This window comes from Chaetura pelagica, unplaced genomic scaffold (genome assembly GCF_000747805.2).
Source record: "Chaetura pelagica isolate M959 unplaced genomic scaffold, ChaPel_1.0 scaffold275, whole genome shotgun sequence".
Taxonomy (NCBI): Eukaryota; Metazoa; Chordata; class Aves; order Apodiformes; family Apodidae; genus Chaetura; species Chaetura pelagica.
The window spans coordinates 4,671,129-4,692,522 of record NW_009953486.1 but is presented as its reverse complement, the minus strand read 5'-3'; the positions used below and the strand labels follow the sequence as shown (position 1 = coordinate 4,692,522).

The 21,394-nt window shown below is 42.8% G+C and overlaps 1 protein-coding gene across 1 annotated transcript in view; it reads right to left on the bottom strand.

Annotated features, from left to right (window-relative positions):
* Positions 1-5,578: 5,578 nt before the first annotated feature.
* The window catches only part of BMP7 (bone morphogenetic protein 7), a 19,529-nt gene continuing 3,713 nt past the window's right edge, over positions 5,579-21,394 (bottom strand). The window contains exons 2-6 of the mRNA XM_009998642.1: positions 14,397-14,545; positions 9,570-9,767; positions 8,084-8,160; positions 7,438-7,548; positions 5,579-6,165 (exon numbers count right to left, since the gene is read on the bottom strand). Coding sequence (XP_009996944.1) covers positions 6,016-6,165; positions 7,438-7,548; positions 8,084-8,160; positions 9,570-9,767; positions 14,397-14,545 — 685 coding nt within the window. The 3' untranslated portion in view covers positions 5,579-6,015. The remainder of the gene's footprint in view (positions 6,166-7,437; positions 7,549-8,083; positions 8,161-9,569; positions 9,768-14,396; positions 14,546-21,394) is intronic.

Sequence of the window (21,394 nt, the reverse complement as noted above, 5' to 3'; positions counted from 1 at the left end):
ACAAGGGTTTTTTTTCTTATTAAGCAATTGCCCAAATACATATATATAATTATATATATATTTTAAAGGGGCTAACTAGTATTTCTGCCCAAGCCAGGCAGATGTAGAGCTATCAACCTCTGTTCTTGTCTAGAGCTTGTTATAAATGCTGAACAAAATGGCTTAAATTGTTGGGACCTGAGAAATGATATCTTTGAGCTCTGACCCTTCATAACTGAATCCAGACACTGAATGTCTCTACTTCCACATGTTTTTATATGAAGCACCTGACACAGCAACGACAAATAACACAGGAATAAATCCAGCAGCCTGGAACAGTTTGCCTTCATTACCCAAGCCAAAGGGCACCTTGCTGGTGTCACCATTAGTGTCTGGCCACTACCAGGGCCCTTGTCTGCTTTAGACCTTAGCAGAGAGATCACGCAGTGGAGGGGAAGATGGGGAACCAGGCTGAAAGGATCCCAGTACCTCTGAGGGGCTTTTTGTGCCCCAAATTCTATGTGCCGCTTTGGGTATTTAGCACAAGCCTGAAGTCCTGGGTTTGAGCTCCAGGTGCTGACATGTTAAAGAACAACAGATATGCTGAGGTCCTGGCATCTCCCCCTTTCTCTTAAGAGCTGCTTAAAATAAGCCCATTAGCCCAAAGTTATCAGTAGCACAGAGCTGCTAAGTCAGGAGTCCCCCCAGCTTCCCCTTCAGAAAGGGTAAGTGCATGGTTTTAATTACGGGCGAGCCCGCGGCCGCTGCACCGAGTTCAGCCCCTCGCCCCCTCCCAATTCCAGGCACGAATGATCTGTTCCCCAGATCACTGCTGACTGGCCTGGGATTGGGTTTTATTGCAGACAAGAAAGCCAATTCTTTGAGGCTGAGGTTAATTCAAACAGCCCCATGCAAATAATTAAATGCTTAACCATGCCTGCAAACATCAGTCAAGTGCACAGCTACTTTTGTAGGGGTTGGTGGGTTGGAGGGTGTAGCCCCTCTTTCTTCCCTAGATTCCTCAGTACTTTTCCCTGATGGAAATCAGTGAAACTGATCAATCTGACTACAACTTGTCCTGTTTTCCTTTTAAATATAAACCCAAACTCAAGTTGTCTGAAGATTGTGCTGTCTTAGTTCATGGAATTAATTCATACATCAGGATTCTATTAATTGGAGAAAACAGCAGATTTGGCCCAACGTGGCAAACCTCACAATATCAAAATAATTCTCAAAAGGTTAAAATTAAAAAGTCTGTTTCTACTGCTTGATCAGCAAACAGACCCTAGGAAAGCTAGAGTGTATGCTAGGAAGCAAATCCATGCATTAAATGGGTCACCCAAAACCTTCTGTTTGGATTTTTTTCCTTAGGTGCTGCTTTAGAAATACAGATTCCATTGCATTAAACCAATGAAGGGGATAGATTTCATTTTTTTAAAATGAAGTAACTCATAATAACTCATTTGTGTCACTTTTGTACTTGGATAATGAATGACTAGTATAAAGTGCTTCTAGTTTTTGCCTCAAGGTCTTGTCAATCATTACCTGATAAATAAAAACTTCAAACAGGCTCTTTTTAGCTTAATTGGGCAGAAATTCTCTCCAAAGAAGTGCCTGGATAGAGGGAATAATGTTTGTGACAGCAGTGGAAGTCAGCAAGCAAAGTATTTGGAAAACATACAGAGGAGGCAAATTCTGAATTCAAAAGATGAGTCTTTTTGGTTATGCTTATCCAGAAGGTGTCTGTTCCCATGGCAGGCAGAGCTGGAAGGATTGAACTGAGCAGCAGAGGAAGTCCCATGGTCCTTGGCAATGCCGTGGAGCTGCGCTGGGGTGAGCTCTGCCCCCCTCTCTGCTTTTAGGCTTCACAGCTGATGCTTCCATAAAAATCAGAAATCTTAAAATTACACCAAAGCTTACTTAAATCATTATCTTTTATTATATGAACGTTGGCAGCAACGGAGGCTGTTTCCTGCATAGGGACAAAAGGATTCTATTGTCAGTACTGGAACAGATCTAAACCCACTCAATTAAGCAAACATAACATCCTCAAGTTTGGCCTGACAGGAAGTTAAAATAACTGATCTATAAAATGTTTTAAGTGTGCTTTAAAATGTCATTACTCAGATAAATCTAACCATTTTGAAGCTGGTTCAGTACAGTTTTATAGCCCTGCCAGTACATACATCAAGAATTCCTCTTTCAGAACAGTAGATGAGGAGACAAAGCCACAGCGATGCTGCAGGCCGAGGGGAGCCTGCAACCAGCTTGGGAGCCGAGTTCTGGCTCCTAGGCTGGGAAAGCTGCTAGGAAGCATATCCAGCAAGTTGTGTGTGTTTGTGGCAGAGTTGGAAACCAACTGCTATTTCATGATATAAGGCTGGACGTGTTGAAGTGAGTGGTAAAGCTTCCGTTGGCTGCGAGGCTGGTGCTGTGAAGAGGGATGATTCTTTGGTTTGGTTTTGTTGTTGGTTGGTTGGTTTTTAATTAAAACTTTCTCTCCCCTTGTTGGAACCACCTCTGACTTCTATACTGGGTCAAAGTGGAGAGACTTGGGACCATACAGAGAATTACCAGAAGATCCTCCTTCTACAATTAGTCTAACCATGCAACCCCCAAGTTTAGGTCAACACGGGTCTTTCCACTGATGCTTTGCTGGACTTTGGGTCACTGCACAAAGCAAATTTACTTATGAAGTTGTGATCGCTTTGTGAAAGATGGCAGTGAACTCCAAAATGCTGATGATTTAAGCCTCTGAATCAGCAAATACATCTACATAAACTGGCACAACTGTGCTCACTGTTCAAAGTAAACAAACTCAAAAATTGCTGTTATGCCCTGAAGATACAATGTTTAGCTAATACAGGGATTTAGACCATTATTTTTTTCAGCTGCCTCCATAGCAATGCGGTGTGGTATCCACAGTAGGAAACCTCATGCCAGCAGCATCTCTGAAATATGCTAAAACAATCTAAATTAGAAAATGTCAGCTTCTTGGCTGGTCTTCCTTTGGAGTTTCTTTTTTCCTTTCTTGTGCCTCTATAATTTTATTGGGATGACTAAATCTCTGAACTATGTTAGCAGTAAACAGAACTAATTTACCCCCTGCTTCTTTGAAACAGCTGCTGACAGCTGCACTATAATTCAATCAGGGATCTTTGCAGGGCAGTCTGCAAAACATATTCATATTTCTTTGTATTCTTCCCTCTCTGTTGTGCTTGGACTGAACAAGTTGCACCAAATAGCGACATGTGCCTTAAAGAGAGCTTGACCTACATGAAAACAGAGGCTCAGGATGAAATATTGCCCAGCCAAAAAGGTTCTTCGAATACAGGGAGAATAACCACACAGATACACAATGTTGTTGAGATATCTTTTGTAAAGTTGCAATGATTTATTTTGCTAGTTTGTACAAAAGGCTTCTGACAACTGCTCTATGAAAAGAACCAGAAACGTGTATGCTTTTTTGCCAACTGTTAATAAATATCTTCTTAAATAAGGAAACAAATGTGTTTAGGAACTGAGAATCATTTTTCCTGGATGTGATTGAAAAGGAATTCAGAGATGGAAATAAATAATTCTTCTTCCGCTTGTGACAACTATTTACATAAAAATGTACAAACAGTGAAGCTGATGTTGAGCCTAGCAACAGAAATCCTGTTATTATGTTAAAAAAACAACCCAAAACAAAACAGAAACAATCCCCACATAATATTTAATATATGAATCCTATACAGCAAGATACTGTGGTCCAAGTTAAAAATGCAATACACCAGTGAAGTGACCACCAACACCGAAACACCCGCAAGAAAAACTAATCCATGACTACTAAATAGTGGAAGTTTAGGCCTGATTAGTTTTTAACTTTCTAGGCAGCACCTTAACTTCCTTTAGGAGGTTTAAAGAAGCACTGGTGTATATACATATACAATGTCAAAAGACACTTCCAATCTGTGTTATTTCAGTTCCTCACTCTGAGCTACACTGAGGGCAGCTGTGATTTGGCTGTTTATTGCAGATGGTCTTGCCTTCAGGCTTCAGGGAGAGAGATGATCCTTCTGCTTCAGCTGTTGTCCTGCTGGCTCTAGCTGTTTGCTCAGTCTCACCACAGGGCAGTCAGGAAGGTTGCTGGAGTCACCCCTGCAGAGCATGTGTACTTAGGCCAGGCTGGTCCTGCAGATGCTTGAATTGCTGGGCTTGGAAGCTGGGCACATGTGGCAATTGCTCTCCAAGGCCCTGGCCCAAAACCTACCAATGTCATGGAGAGACTTCCACTTTCCTGTGAGCCTAATCCTGCTACTGGGAAAACTGCTTAGGAAAACACCAATTGACTTAGATTAGATTTAGACCATCAGAAACAAGTTTCCAATTTATTTCATAGACGGCAATTTTTTCTCCTTCCTTTGCTTATTCTTTTTAAAGTGAGGCATCTGGTCTGGATTTGATCTGTAACTTAAAGGAAGAAGAGCAGTGACTGATTTCCAGAATCAGGCAGTTGTGTTCATTTATCTTCTTTCTCTAGCTCTCCTCTGAGGCAAGACATAGAGCCAAGTCCCCACCGTGGCTGCATCGCCCTGTCTGCTCACTGTGCAGGGAGAACCATCGCCAGGGATTTATGATGTTCTGGACCCATCTGTTGGAGGTTTAGGTTTTTGAAATTTGGAGATTAGAGCTGTGTGTGTTAAGAACCTGGTGTTTTATTAGACAGAATTTTCTTTTTTATCTCTCTGGTGAAATTTATGTCAATCCTCCTTTTGTAATCGCATCGTACGCCAACGTGTTGAACTGGTTTGTGATTGGTTACTGCTCCTTTGTATTCTTATTCGCAACAACTTTAATTGAGTTTTAATTACATAAGCGTGATATTTGTGTAACCTGTGGCTTTAAAAGAAGGAAAAAGAAAAGCCTTAAGGGGACGCTTTCTTGCTCCTGGTTCCAGCTTGTTGGTGTGGCTCTTGAAAGGGATTGATTTTTTTTTTTTAATTATTTTTTTTAAGGTGAAGCTGGTAATGGAGCAGGAGTTTTATCATAAACCCTGAGCCTGGGAACTAACATTTCCTAGCTTGTTTCTGGCTGAGTCTGTGTGGTGCTGGGTCTATGTCCCAGCTCACAGCACCTTCTGCACTGGAGCCTCCACATTTTTTAAAAAGTGTTGGAACTTGTTCTGTCAGTGAAGTCAATGGACATTTTCCAAACAGGAGCAGGATCTTTAGCTGGCTTTCACAACTCCACAACTGCTTTGGATATCCCAGCTAAGCGTTAGGTTTAATCCCTGTTTCTTAACATTTTACTGCTTTCCTGTTTTGAGTTCATAGCAAATTCAAATTCTTTCTGGTTGCTAGAGACAATTTCTTTCCTTTTTGAAAAAAAGAGTATACCCAAAAAATCTTGCTCTTTGGAATTATTTTCTTCAGTTCTTTTGCTTGCCAATTAGAAAACCTTTTTTTTTTTTTCCTTAGACTAAACTGTCCTTTGAACTTGCTATGATTTAAAACTGGAAATTGCATGTAATTGTCTTTGCTTTTGCTTATGAAATTAAAGCAAACAGAGGGATGGAAGTAATAATTCTCTAACAAAATACCTGTTCACTCCAGGTATATTTTGATCACTTATTTTATTGCAAACTGTATTACAGGAACTACACATGCTTATTAGTCACAGCACATTCTCACCTTGAATAGATTATTACTTTTAAACTTGCAATCAACACTGGTGAGTTTGCAATCTTCAGAAAGACTCATTTGCAAAAGTATGTATCAGAGGAGCCAGTTTTGTAGGCAGATTTGGTTTTAAATGATTTCTCTGGCTTGTTTCAGTTTACAAGCTCATTGTCTATAATAAACTAAAACAAAATGTGTTCAAATGCCACTTAGATCCAGAAACTGTTCCATTGTCTGAACTTTCAGAAGCCTGGTCCTAAAAACGGGTTGGGATTTTCTGAAACCCATTGCTGGAGTGCTAACCTTTTCCCCTCCCCCACACAGCCATACAAAACCTGGTCTTTACAAATAACTTGGTTTTTTCTTTCCTGCCAATCTAATGACAGCCACATGCTCGTACCACCATGTTCCTGTATTTTTTTAAGATAACATTGGAGCTGTCATCAAAATAGAGTACTGAGATGGCATTGAGCTGTGTAGGAGCGCAGCAGGGTTTCGGCACAGTCTCTGGGTTTATAAAGTGAACCTGGGGAACGAAAGTAGATGCATGTTAAGATTTACTTTTTCCGTTTCCTCCCCTATAGTTTTCTTTCCCAGGCAACTTTGTCTGTCCCACACACTCAGACATGTTTTGAACACCTGGCTTTGTGTACAAACATCTTGAGATGTCCCCTGCTTTTACAGAGGCTGATGCACGCAACCCAAGTCAGATCTAGTTGGAAATCTTTCAGTGAAGCAGGTTTTCATTAGAAAATTCCCATTTTTCAGAGAAGTCAGCATTCTGCAGAAGTGTACCCATTATGATAAGCTCTGTGGGATGTGAGGGGAAGTTTTCTGAGAAATCCCATTAGCTCTGGGTAGGGGCTCCTGTCCCTGCAGCTGACAGCACTGAGATCCAGCTGGGGCCACAGGCTCCAGGTTCCCTGTGCTCCCTGCTGTGAGACCTCCAAGGAGAGGGGGAAAAATCAATCTATCAGGAGATAAAAACACAATATATTTTTTCCTTTGGAAATGTAGATGCTTCCAGTTTCCCTAATACTTTTTGCAGCGTTGCCGTTAGATGAGCACAGGACAGGGGATGTGGATGGAAGCGTGGAGTGAGCCTCCTTGTGCCCTGTAGATGTGGACAGGGGACCTGGGTTTGACCTGAGCTGGGCAGGGGAGGGTGTCCAAGCAGGTCAGCGGGGGTGCTTGGGGCCAGCATATCTTCTGGCCCATGGCAAGAGCTGTGGTGCATTGGCTTTGGTGACACAGCTGGAGCTGGGTGGTCCCTGGCCGACAGTTCCCCCCGAGCACAGGCACCGTGTCATGAGGACGCGCAGCCTGGGACTCCCAGCTGGACATCTTTGCACAACTGCATAAAACAAATACACCCACAGAGCAGCTGGGCTGTGTAATTTTGGGATTCACTAACCCTTCCTCAGTCTGCCACCAAAACCACTTTTGGCAGCAGCACACAGTGGATCCTTACAGAGTTTTTCCAAGAGATGCTGATAGTGGGTCTCGCGTCCTGCTCCTTCCTTCCCGTGCAGTGGGACTGTACCACTGCTGTCTATCATAGAGCCCTTTTAAACTAGAGAGAGCATGTCAATGCTTGCAGCAAAGCCAGGGTAGTTCCTAGCCAACTATTAATTCAGGCCACTTGGTTAGACATGTTGAGCCAGATGCTGCAGGCATCTTAATGAGCTAACGCAGATGTTCCTTCTCGTGTTAGCTTAGAGATCTTTTAGCGTATAAACTGATTCCTGAGTAGCACCTATCAGATGTAACTCTGCACTAGGAGCTACAGTGCACCTACCAGTGTCTGCACAATGGCATGATTTGTAGCATTCATGTATGAATTCAAGGGGAAAGCACATTCTCCTTCACAGTAGTAGGCAGCGTAGCCCTCTGGAGCAATGATCCAGTCCTTGATTACATTGAAGATGTTGGATTGCAGAGAAAGACAGAAATATTGTGTGGTGAAACAAAAAGTAAAGCAGCACATAAAACTATCAACTCATACACCCACAGACAATGACAGTGACCTACAAAACAAAAAGCTGGTACCCTGGCCTTTCTAATTCTACCTCATATACCTCTAAAGCGGCTGCCTCACTTTGCCCGTCACTGAAAAGCAGGTACAACTTTCAGAAATGAAAATATCTAGAACAATTTACAGATGAAAATGGAGAGCTGTGTGTGCATTCAGCACTGCTGGAAGGAATTCAGGACCACAGTTTCCCAGAAGGACCTAAGTGTGATGAGTTTCTAGCCAGCCTCACTCTAAATATTTGTATACCCTAAGTTTGCAGAATCGCTTCTTAAGCATGCTAAAGCAGTATGCATTTCTTTTTTCCCCTCAGGGATAAAAAAACCCAGTCAGACCCTTGTTATTGGCTTGATCTCACTATTGAAGCTCAGTAAGTGATCTGCAAAGGCAGCCCAGTCACATGCAGCCTTACCTGCCACCCGAGGTCCCTGAAGCTGACGTAGAGCTCGTGCTTCTTGCAGGCTTGTCGCTGGTCACTGCTGCTGTTCTCTGCATGGGGAGAATGGGTGGTTGTGAGGCTGGGCTGCCTGTCCCAGCACCCACAGTCCCAGCCTGGAGTGAGGCCTCGTGGCTCCTCTCTTGGAGCTTTTTTCTTTTTTTAAATATTTGCTGTTTTAGTCATAAAATAATGGATGGGTTCAATATGTGTGAAATGCCCCTCTGGCTTTTTGTGCAAAACCAAAAAAGTCCTGGGAAAATGCTGCCACTTTTCTTTTCCTTCTGGGCTTTCTGTGACCTGATGTTAGCAAAAGCAGATCTCTCTGATTATTGCTTACTACATTAAAGGAGAACCCCTGAGAGCAGTGATAGGGAAAAGGCACTCTTTATCCATTTTCTAAACTTCTGTCTTTGAATCACCTGCATTATTGGTCATAGTTACACCTTCAGACCTACAAAAACAACATGTGACCTAAAGACAACATGGAATCTGTTCTTCTGTCCAGTGCATCTGCATTCAGATTACCAATGGGTGAAAATGCTGAAGCCAAGGAATAAACATGGGTCTGACTTGTGGGTTTGAATAACCTTTTAAAGAGACTTCAAGATTTTGGTGACAGGTGCAGAAATACATATGTGAGGGCAGGTCAGGGAAGCCACCAGAGCTGCAGAAAATCACCATTAGTTCTAGGACAGGAATGATGTGATTAAGTATTGGGAAGCTACAACAAGACTGATAGGAGAGAGTTGTCCCATAGCCCTGCAGGTAACCCCAAGCAGCCCAAGGTGGAAGTGAGTTGCATAAGACAATATTATGCCCTACATTGTCCTTTTCCTTCCACTTCTTATAAGCTCTTCTTTCACTCGGTGAAGGGCTCACAGAAATAGAGCTGGAATTTGGCACTGTCCTTGCAGAGGTGGCCCTGTGCTGTGGTTCCTGCTGGGAATGGTCCATTAGTCTGAGGTATCTCATATTTAAGCCACATTTCTATTTCAAATGCCTGATGGAGTTTTCATCCATATTAGGAAGCAGAGCTCCCCCCAAAATAACTGCAGTTATCCTGCTGCAGCTGGGTTTTCCAGGAATGGGTTTTTCTCTTCTGTGCAAAACTTTTGGGACTAGTAAGCTTTTGGGGGCCAAAACTTAACATCCCAAACTCTGAAACTCTACAGCATTTTGGTTCAGATCCACTGAAATATAATTTTGAGTCCTTATTTATTGCTTTAATGTAATTATCTTACATTTCAAGATGAGAACTTATTTGATGTGGGAGGAATGCAGATTTTCTGGTTATGTGCCTTTTTTTAAAATATTGTTTCAAAGAAACAACTTCTGAAGTAATGTCTAATCCCAAGTCATTTCAACCCAGCAGTTGAACACTAGTGGTAGATCAAAGAGACAACAAACAGACTGAACGTGAGAGAAACTCTTCCCCCGTGATCCCCCACCCAGAACGTACCTGCGATGTTGGACACCCGGAAAGCTTCCTGGTTCTTTGGTGGTTTCGACCGATTCTGGCTCCTTTGCTTCCCCCCCGTGGAGCGGATGCTGCGCAGATGCACCTCGGTAGCTTTGAAGAAGGCCACAGTGAAGGGCTGCTTGTTCTGCGGGCCGTGCCTTCCAATCAGACCTGCCACTTTGGGATTGATGCTTTGCCCTTAGTAACAGAACAGACTGATATGAGGGACTGTGGTAACTTTCCCTTTGGAGCAGACATAGTGAGGGTGAGGAGGAGGAGAGCTGCTGCCTGGGAAGGGTGATCCTCGGGCACATCTTTCCACCAAGGGCCTGCACTCAATCGGCAAAGCTGCTTCTGACAAGAGCAGCTCAGCACAGCTAACTTCATTTTATACCTGTGTGTAAAAGCTACATAAAATAGTCCCACATATAATTATTTTTCCCTAAATCCGCTTAGCATTAACTTTTCCTGCATTCTTTAGAGGGGTTTCTTTAAGTTCACCAACCTATAATTTGAAGTGATCCTATAAAATGAACCATAAAACTCAGCCCATAGGAACACTAAATTCCCACTGGAAGGTTATTAACTTAAAATAAAAATGCCTTGTATGAAATGTTGACAGAGTTCCAGATATACTGCAGCTAAGAAACAAACAGTTCACATGTTTTTTTTCATTTTGCTTATTGTGCTATCTCAGCACTACTGCACCTGAGAACCTTGTTGCATTACTGCTGATTATTCTTCATGCTTCCCTCATCCTGGGCTTTTAAAATAATTTTATTTTTGGTAAAAGATGATTAGGTGGTTTCTCTGTTGAATGAAATATATTATTTATAAAAAAACCCAAGGAGCAGGTCGCATTAGGAAATTTAACATTTCTCCTTCTTACCTGGGTGTCTGGGTGCTGTTGTGTGATGGAGGGGGTGATACTCAGGATTATTCTGTTCCAAGCTGCTGAGTATCCCTGCTAAGTTATGTCCATGGCTTTTGTGTTCTTTTTGCTAAGGACACAGCTGGACCTTTTCAGCCACACATCAAATACACCACAGCTGACACTTAGAGAAATCCCCAAAGGGCTGAACAGGCGAGGGGCTCTAAGTCTACTGACAAAAATTTCCTTATCTTACTAGTTTCTGACGACTGCATGAAAAGAAACTGGTAACCTGAAGTATCTCTAGGTAATGTTCTATAACTGCTATTTTTAAGATGAGTAAAGTAAATGCCAAGGATTATAAATTACCGTCTTTATGGAATTGCTTCCGGTTTTGCTCTTGCATGTGGCCAAAAGATTGGTAAATGTGACAGACCCAGAAAAAGGGGGCTGTGCTCAAAGCTTCAGGCCAAGACATGGACCAGGTTCTGTGGCATGTTGTGTGCCAAGGAGCAGGGCCAGGTCTTGGGAACTAGATAAAGCAAAATTGATCTCAAGACAGGGCACCAGGAAAGTGGGGGTGAAAATAGCAAATGCAGAAACTCATGTACATAAATTTATACATGAACACACATCAACAACTACTTCACTTTCTGCTTAAGCTCTTTTCTGGAAACTAGTCCAAACAGTTTTCATTTTAAACATTTGAGGCTGAGCCCACAAAGTGCTTAAGCAAGTAGCTAAGTCTAAACATATAAGTAGTTCCACTTGTGCTCGGGCTTTGCCAGATCGAAGCCTGATTTCCTGAAAACAAGCTCAGCTGCAGGAGTTGGAGCTCACTGAGCACTGCTCCTATGGCTTTCTTCTATGGCTTTCTCCTATGGCTTTTCTCCCTACAAAGAAGACTTTCTGCTTCCCAAAGCTACTTAAACTAGAAAGTATTTCTATGGCTGTAGTTTGTCCAGTGTCAATTTTGCCTTAACCATGTCCCTAGACAGTAGATCAGCAGTATGCGGGGAGGGGACCCAGGTTCACACTGGTGTGTTTAATGGACTTGAGTTAGTGCAGCAAAAAGTAGGATTTGGCCAATTATTTCCTTGTGTAAGACCAAGATTTTACATTAAAGACCAGTATGGTGGCAATGTTTCCTTAGGGGCAAAAAAGGTATGTAATGTTCTGTATGTGAAGTAGGTTGTTTCTCTTCAGTAAAGACAGGAAACCTTTGCTTTCCAGGTTCCCGGTACATCCGGACAGCACAGATAAACCCAAGGACATGTGTAGTCCCATTAGGTGATGATAAACTTTTCCCACAAGAACTAAAGCTGTGCTCTTGAACCAGAGAGCATGATTTTATCTGCTTTTATGCAGTGGTTTTTAATACTATAAAAAATGGGATCTTCAGTGACAAACTAAGTCAACCCAAGTGGGCAGCTGCTGTTCCCATGCGCTGCTGGCGGCAAAGCGTCTCTGCTGGGCTGAGAGCTGGCTGAGGGCTGCTGAGTCACTTCATGTTTCTTTTGCTTCCTGCCTGAGCTGATCCCCATTTTCTAAGGGTAAACTTTGATTCCACCCTAGTTATTTATATAGATAGACGTATTTGGCAAGATTATAAAGAAATGAGAAGGTAATTTTGTCTGGACAGTTCTCGTGATGTCAGATTTTATTTTTGTATCTAGACTGTGTTGGCTTTGTGGTTGGAGATCTCTATACATATTGACAGATACAAAGAAGAGATTTTTTTATTATTATTATATTTTTTTCCTAAGTCACTTAAAGATTTGGGGGTTGCCCAAGCATACAGTGTTGCATCAAACTCCGGCTGTGTTTGCAGCATATGATTTTCTTATGAAGTACAGGTGTAAAAGCAGCTTTCTTGTTAGCACAGAGTTGGTCTAAATCCAAAATGAACCTTGGGGAGCAAGGAAAGACATGTCCTTGCCTTTCAAAACAGAAAGAAAAATTCACATGTATGGTGAATTGTGAGTGCAAAAGTGTGCTGCCAGGGGACTTGGTTACAGAAAACAAGCAGACAATCAGGTCCTGTATCTCTGTATTTACTTTTTAAACACTTTTCTAACTTATGGCAGGGTAGCTTAAGTATTTTGGTGGAAAGTATTTTGAGAAAGTAGCAAGTTATTTTTTATGTTATTTCATGGCTTTACTAATGCAGCTAGATCCCTTAGGAGTGCAAAAAGAAACCAAATTACTAATTTTCATTGAGTTGAATAATAGATGAGAATGCACTTATCAGCAAACATGGGAATTTTTGTCCATCTGTGATAGATCTGGCTGTATGATGTTAAGGGTCTGCTCCTGATTGCTCCAGCACAGCAGACAAAGTAAGTCTGTGTAAAGTTGCAGTATTTCTTTGGATGCAGGATCCCAAGAAGTCTCCACTGAAATCTGTAACATATTAATGTTACAGCTTCCTTCCTCCTTAATGCTGAAAAACAGGATTGCCTTTTGCTGTAATATAAGAAGGTGAGGTTGGGGGAGAACAGGGTGATAAGAAGGCACTATCAACATGTAAGTGTGTGAGTGTGATACTGGAGTAACTCTAGTGTTCAGAGATATTAAGCTTACTTCCAGCTGTCCCTTTCTGTGGACTCTGGGCTCAGTCTTGATGTGTGAACGAGAATTGAACAAATGTGCTGTGATCATGGACACAACTTCTGTACTTCCAAGTATTTCCTTTAGGACACAAACTGGAAACTAAAAACAAGGACAAGCATTTGCAAACAGGCTAAACTTGTCTTGGCTGTTAATTTGCCTTACTGTTTTAGCTTTAAGAGTTAAGTTGTAAACCAGGTTGAATTTGACTCTTTATGCAAAGGTGGGAAAAGGCATTTGTCATTGGGGTGGGGACTAGTGAATTCCATGGTGAAGCTTCTGCTTTGTATCTGTGTTTGAGTTTCTGCATTCACTGATCACTCAGAAAGGGCAGGTTAAAACAAACCCTGTGCACCTCTCTGTGTGCACGTTTCACAAGAGTAAAATCACCAGTAGGTGTAAATGACTCTCCACAGTTTGCCTATTTCAGAACTGCTTTGCACAGTCTTTACACAAAACACCAACTTACTGGAAACATTTAGAGTGTTGCGTAACAACCAATAGCAATTGAAACCATAGATGCATATCTGGAGAGTGAAAGTATGTCCTTAGATAACTACAGTCAGAGTATTTATAATAGTTTTGAGCTAAGCTTTGCTTAACCTCTCCTGTGTGGGGCAGCCTGGCAGTTTGACATGGTCCCAGGTCCTGGGAACCCCCCAGAAGATCCAGGATATTTTGGTTTCTTTGCACAAGTAGGCATCAGGAATCTTAAAGTTAAGACAAAGCCGCATGGTTTTTAGTTAAGACCTGGTCAGGAAAATTCCTCACTTGATTCTAAACACATCCTTTCTGGAGATGTTTCTGAGTCAGGTCTTCTCACCCATTCCCAAACCTCAGAGGTTTGTACCACAGGCATGTGGCAGACCTGGGCAGTCCAGACCAGGCACGATACTACTAGTCATTTCTACTGCCACAAAGGAATTTAAAATGGTTCCTAGCTGTTTTCTGAATTTGACATGACTTGTGCCAATCAACACCAGTCTTCTACATCACTCAGTTGTACCTTTTCACAGATACTGAATTTTCCTCCTCCTTGACTGGATTGCACTACCTGCAAATCAGCCAGCAGCATATATGTACTGTGATGGGGATGTGGACATGGGGAGCACTGAAATGTCTGCTGACAGGTTACCAATCTGTGTAAAGCATTTGAGTACATCCTCAACCTGAAATATGTCTGGATTATTTTACTGTTATTATTTGCATCTTAGGCAAATTCAGGAAAAACACACTTAAGACTCCTATTCAAAGGAAAGAGCACTGAATGCCTAAGGCTCCTCCTGGCTGGGATTTGTCTACCTCAAATGGAGACTTCCTGATTGATGTTGGTGTCAGACACTCACCATCGATGCCTTCCACGGAGAGCTGCAGGCCAAGATTGTGTTGGGGATTCACCACCCAGTGATTACTGGTTGCAGTAATGTCAAACACCAGCCACCCTTCTTCTGCAGCCCAGATTGTTCGAGAGTCAAGCAGGAACAAATCTGAATCCCTGAAAAATAGAAGGGTAGTTCCCAGTTACCCAGCTTTCCGCTGGAGTGGAAAGCTCTATAGACATGAACATACAAGCTTTAGGCAACACATTTGAGCATCCTTTCAGCAACAGGCAGATTCCGTTGGAGCTGGGCAGCTTTCCTGTCTAATCACCTTCAGATTAAGCACTTTTCTTCTCTTTAAATAAGGGAGGATGAGTTGAAGCAGAGTTGAGGTGGTTTGGGGTTACTTTGCTGTTACATTTAACCTTAGAGCTGCTGATGCAACTTCAGAAAAATTGCTTGCCAGGCACAGATCTGCAAAATTATTGTTTGCATATGCAAACTTGGTAATTGGGCAGACAATGCTGCTCATTATCCTTTCCTCACATAATTTCCTGACTTTTATGTGTAATTGTAGCACTGGTGCAAGCCAGCTGGAACATTGGTGTGCATATATTAACATATGTAATAGGTTTTCAAATTTGTTCATCTAATGCTACAGATCATTGATTGAGGCAATAACCCTCTGCACAGTTACAGGTCTGCAGTACTTTGGGTGGCAATTTTCTTTCAACTCATTGCTTAATTTTTTTAAAGGACACTGCTAGTTATTCTAGTTGAAGAACTAATACCAGAAAATGAGAGAGACCTGATGAAACAGAGAGGATTTGGGGCATTTGAAAGGGGTGAAATTATTCTGGATATACAAAACATTTCCTGGCAAATTTATGAGAATGAAAATTAAAGAAAACACAGGTTTTGTAAAGGAAGGACTCTTCTCTTACTAGAAATTAAGACCTAAACCTTGGATGGAAAAAAAAATAAATTGATAGCAGTGCAGTTTCTTTATAAAAAAGAACTTTACAAGAAGAACAAGGAAACACAGTGGAAATGTCTAGACAAGTCCTGTAAGAGATGCTTTTGTACTTACAGCACACAAACATGATAACTTGTTTAACTCTAATTATATCCTTTTGAGTGAAGAAGTATCCTTGGAAAACCCTTTAATCATGTCCTCAAAGCTTAAAGAAGACTGTGTTAATTTTGTCACTATTGATTTGTCAGTGAAAACATATATATTTAACTTAGCTTACACAGTGCCTCTTGTCTGCACGAAATATTGAGTGATCAGAAATGAAGCTGAGAAGTGCTGTGAGCATAGAGGCTTTTGTCTCATAACTTTTAGTGATTCTTTTTCCTGTGAGATACCAAGAATTAGAGCCTTTTGTCCCACACAGCTGACTCAAAACAGAAATGGGGTTTTATTGCAATGTTTTTACAATCAAGCTTTCCTTTCAACCTTAGTGGGCCAGGGCGTAGAAGAGCTGATGGCTTTCCTCCGTGAGCTAATGGATGTCATCGCCTCTGGCTCTGGGCTGCCTTACAAGAAATTCAGCTTCTGAAATAATTCCCTCAAAGCACGTGAGCACATCGCCCAGTGTGTGCAAGAGGAGGATTCTGTTATTTCCTCCCCAAAGCAGGATGCTGTTAACCTTTGGGTACCAGACAGCTGAATACGTAGATACAGGAAACAGTGCTGGGGGTGCAACTCGTGCTGCGTGTGGCAACCCGAGGGAAAGCTGTGGCTTTCTGTGTCAGCTCAGCTCAGAATGAGGAGGCAGGTTCAGATGCTTGCAAGAGATGTTTTGCAGGAATGGGACTGTGACAATCACAGTTCCCTCGCCCCAGCTGGCCCTGCCAGGGAGGAGGGCACAGGGGAGGGAGTTTTGCTTTCTTTTCAATGAAGCTTTGGTTTGTGAAGAAGCCCTACATCAGAGTTGAACTCGCTGCAACACCTTCTTCCTAATACATAGGGGATCCTATGAGGAGTAATTTGGCAGATGTTTGGGTAGGCCAAGCAGGTGGCTATTGAAGGGTTCATGGTCCTCTCTGAAGCTCAGTCAGCTTTGCTGGGTGCACCTAAGACAGCTGAAGACAAAGAGTATGGATAACCCCCTCCTTCCACAAACATATTAGTTACAGGAATATGAAATGCTTGAACTTTAACTGGGGGACAAATTTCCTGGGGTTTCATCCCCACCCAGAAGCGATGGCCTTGTTCCCACTGTGCATGATGCAGCTGCACAGACACCTCCCACCCTTCCCTGTTTACAACACTGAACAAAACCCATCCCAGAGGAGCTGGGGATGAGGGAGTAGTACAGATTGGCCCGTCCCAATGGCTGAGTCCAAGTTTCCAGAAATAAAGGGCTTTTATATTCACATACTGCATCATTTAAGCATGGCCCCTGACTGGAACTCATGATTCACACAAGGTTTAGTTAACAGGGACTTGGCTTGCTTGGTTTTTCTCTCTTGTACTTTGCAGGTTGAAGATAATAGCAATAATGATAACTTTTTTTGGTTTTAGCTAGTGCTCAATTGCAGTATTACTCAGAAAAACCAGCCTTTAAGCTTCCCATGCTGACATGATGCAATCAGGGTAACCAGACAACTTAAGGCATCAAGTACCAGGGTGAGTCAGTCTGGGAAATTGTATAATGCATTTGTTTTCCTGTAGTTACAGCAATGTGCAAACAATAGGCCTGGAGGGGAAGCCCAAAGTGAGAGAGATCAAAGGGACCAACTAAAGGGAAATGTCCTTCCCACACACACTTGGAACATTTGGACCAAAAAGGCCCCGTGTCAGATGCTCTCTGGAGAAGATGAAGAACTTCTGAATTAGTACTTTCCAATCTGACACACCAGCAGTGGCCAGTGATGAGATGCACAACCTAACTGGTGTTGCAGGCAGAGGCTCCTGAGATTGCGGTGCCTGTTCCAATGAAAAGAAATCTGTTGTTCTTTCAAAAAGAACAACCTTCGTTTAAGTGAAATGTCCCACTTTCCAAAGGCCTTTATGGCAAAGTGTTAAATCACTAGCTAACAGATAGCAAGCCCTTTAAACATCATTGTTGGGCAAGACACAATAAATATGGCAAAGAAATGTTATTCTTCTTAGATTTAATTGAAATTTTCTCTGAGGGCTCCCATCTAAGGAGTTGTCATATGAGAGAGACCTAGTGAAGTCTGATGTAGCTGGTTTGGGTGTTAGGCTTGAGATAAAGATGTAAGCACGAAGAGAAAAGGTTTCTTATGCACATCTCACCCTCTGGTACTTTACCAACTGTATGCATATTTAGAGCATTCTTGGAGCAATGAGAATAATAGCCCTGCAACCAGGAGGCAGAAACCAGTTTGGTTCCTTGGCCCTGCAATTCAATCCCTTCATTTGAGAACTTCAGAGCATATGAGAAACTTTACTGAACTTCCTACCAGACCAAGGGAGAGGAAGAAGCACATGATCCTCCTTTTACAGAAAATTAAGCTAGGACATGGAAATGTTAATGTCTAGATTAGAGTTACAGAAATGATGAAGTCTGGATCCAGACCACAAGTATGTTTTGTTGAGACCACATCAAAATGGCTCAGCATTCAAAGTACTTACATCAGCGGGAGTGTCAAAGCTTTTAGCAACGACAAAGCTCAGGGCTCTCAGCTCAGTTTTCTCAAGCATCGGGCTGTTGATGGAGCCTAAGATGAGGACAGGAGGTTGGCACTTCACTACTGATTGCTTTGGTAGTGTCTGGTGCTGGATACCAGAAAGGAGAGGCACCTCCTGTTCAAAACACTCCCAAAAATTTGTCGACAGGTCATATAACTGCTGTGCAGCCTGTGAAATCTCCTTAGTAAACTTGGTGTGTTCTGTAATTGAGGGTGAAGAACAAGTATTGCAAAGTGAGGGTGGTTTAGGAGGACACATGCGAGATCGTGTCTGGAAAGCAGTTGGAATGCTGGAGGTGGAAGGGCTGGAGCTGCCAGAAGGCTGTGTGTGACCAGGGGTGTGGAGGGTGGGTGGCATGAGTGGGATAAGAAAGGCAATCACAGAGGGTTAGTGGAGGAGAGGAAGACTGGAGGAAGTGAAGTTTGTGGGGGTGAGTGAAGAAATCAAAGGAGACAAAATATGGAAAAGGCAAGCAAGAGTATCCTGAAAGGAGACAGTGAGGAAGAAGAGATTTGCTGTGTTGCCATGCAGTAATTCTAAGATAAGAAAAATTATTAACAATCCTCAGCTTCATGAAAATAGTAATACGGGTTCTTTGCCTTTTGCTGGGATATTTTTTTTAGCCTGTAGGATGCAATTTTGTGTGTAGCCATAAACACTAGCAAAGTATCCAAAAATCAGAAGTGCAATAATTCTCCTAATCACCTGTTTTGATGAGTTGGGGCATGAGAAAACACACAGACTAAGAAGAGAGACTCAGTGAAAATATGAGTTACCAGTTCTGCAATAGCAAAGGAAACAGAAGATGAAACTCTGCATTTATAAACTATAATGCTGTAAGGTCTATAAGCTGCCCTGCCCTAATCAGTACCTGCTAGTTTGAGGAATTACAGATCTAAGAGTGTTTTAAATAACAACCATACTGTGACACGCTGCAACTGACTTCAAATGGCTTCACAAATCTGGGTCAACACTCCCACTTCTGTTTTAAACTGGGAAACAAGTGAGGCACAGATACATTAAATGACCCATTGACTTGACATGTGAACCACAGCCACTAAACCCATAGCATAACCCTGTCCTCTGGACTGGTGTTCTGACCCTAGAGAGGCTGTCTGGGTCACAGGCATGATGCAAGATGGCAAGTTTACTAATAGGCAGCCCAAGGACAGAGCTGGCAAGGGGGAACAGGGGCAATTGCCATCTAAGTTTGAGCAGGTGGAGGGAGGAGAAGGCAAAAAGGGCATCCTGGGAGAGTGAGAAGAAGTCTGGGGTTAGAAGGCATCTGTTTGGATTAAAAAAACTGTAATATCCAGCCTCCAGTTTGCTTGGTGTCATTGCTTGAAGTCAGCTGCAGCTGTCCAGAGACAAGCTTAGGAAAATATTTTTCAGACTTTCCTACTTTGAGAGGGCCCCAGGATCTCCCTGGGCCTCTCCCTGGCGTGTTTGCAACACCCTCTGTACACAGACCTGGTGCAGCCCTCCTCCCACACCTTCCTTTCCCTGCATGCCCAGGATCCTCTGCTTAACCTTCCCTCTCCCTCCCCTCTGATAAAAACCTGTATACCCATGGATTCACCAGCCAAACATGGCCTGGGGTCTCCTCTGGGTGGCCACAGCAGGGAGTACAGGTTTCTGGAGGTGGTTTCCAAGGACTGGTCTGAAAACTGGTCTCACGGACTGGTCTGAAAATACGAAACCTCTTGTAAAAGCAGTGCTGAGAGAAATAAGGTTATATACATCTCTGATGCTTTATATCCAGCTGTTCCTGTTCAGCATTGAATTGCTGTTCATTAGTGCATCACTTGGCTGAGCAAGAGTCCTCCGGGGTATGCAGGATACCTCCTGCAGCTACCCAAGTGCCTGTGGAGAGTCCAAATGCCTTGCTAAGTGAGCTCAGGGTTTGTCAGAGGTTTTTCAGGCTGCAGTTGCTTTTAGGAATGGTCTGAAAGAGAGAACTGGATGCAGCCTTTTTTTCTGGAGAGCTACAGGGTTTCCATTCTGAAGTGCCTAAGAGCTTATCAGGATAAGTACAGTTATCAACTTGCAGATAAGTCACCAAAAAAATCAAACCTATTGTCAGTACCTTCCTAGATGCTGTTGGTACTTGCAGATACTGTCATGTTTTTTGGGCAGAGCATTAAAACAAACTGTAGCCTTCTTTGCTGCACCACCCCTAGAACAATCACACTGGTACTTGAAAAAGCTCCAAAAAGAAGGCACGTCTGCGTCGCGGGTTGGGTGGGCCTAAGTGTTTCTTTGGCTAGAATTTCATGTTTCAACCCACAACATGGAAACAGACTCCAATGAAGGGGTGGAAAGGGGTCTGGAGAGGGGCTCAGGTTTGATCTGGATGCAGAAGTGGTGTAGTTTGAAGCACAAACTAAAGTGTTCCAGCTGCAAGTCAAACCCAGGAATGTGTGGTGCAAGATCTTATTTTTCTGTAGGGCTGGTAACATGAGCATTCAAATCATTCAGCCTTTGAAGCCTGTAAAATCCATAATGGCCACAAAGTGAACACATAGCAACTACATTTCAATTACCAAGGGCTGGTCAAGTACCTGCCTTTATTCTCTCCAGTAACAAAACTCCCATCAACTTCAAAGGGGTTGGGATTTACTCCACAGTGCAAGTGCTGGGTCCAATGAAATTGGAGATGTAACTCTGGGATGAGGTATTTTAGTTTCTGAAGGTGCAGACAGATGGGCAGGATTGACTTCTGTTGTTGAGGGGAGCTACACAGTCTGCATTTTTTCTGCAGCTTCAGGTTAATAAATTGAGGATGATGCCCAGACTGATAATCTGCCCCAGAACTGCGTGGGTACTTTTTGAAACTACACAAGTTTGTATCAAGTGCACCAGGAGTTAGGTGTCCAACCTCCTTAGCTGCTGCTAGAAATCCCGCTATGCAACTGTGTGTGTCTCCTCAGCACTTAAGTCCCTTTGAAATTCTTGCTTTGGTCATCGCTCACAACAACAGTATGAGGGTGATGGATATTTCTTCTGCAATGTAGTTCACAAACTATTCGTGATTCCTCTGTACAAGTATCAGAGTTCATTTTTCTCAGGTTCATATCCATAAACTTTATTTTGACATTTCCTGCTTAGGTGCCTGAGATAAATGACCTTCAACACCTTGTAGCAAACCTTGTGCCCTGGGATGTGTGCTCCCTAGCACTGGAATCTGCTTTGCTTTCCTGCAGCACCCAGGAGGGAGGAGACAGAGGCTTGAGCAGTACCCAGCTCCCTCATGGCAACCTTTAGTTCCCATTAACAGGGTTTGTGACCACAAACAGGGACTTGACGTCCTGCTGCTCAGCACCCCTCTCAAGCCAGTCACTGGCTTTATAAAACTCTTTCC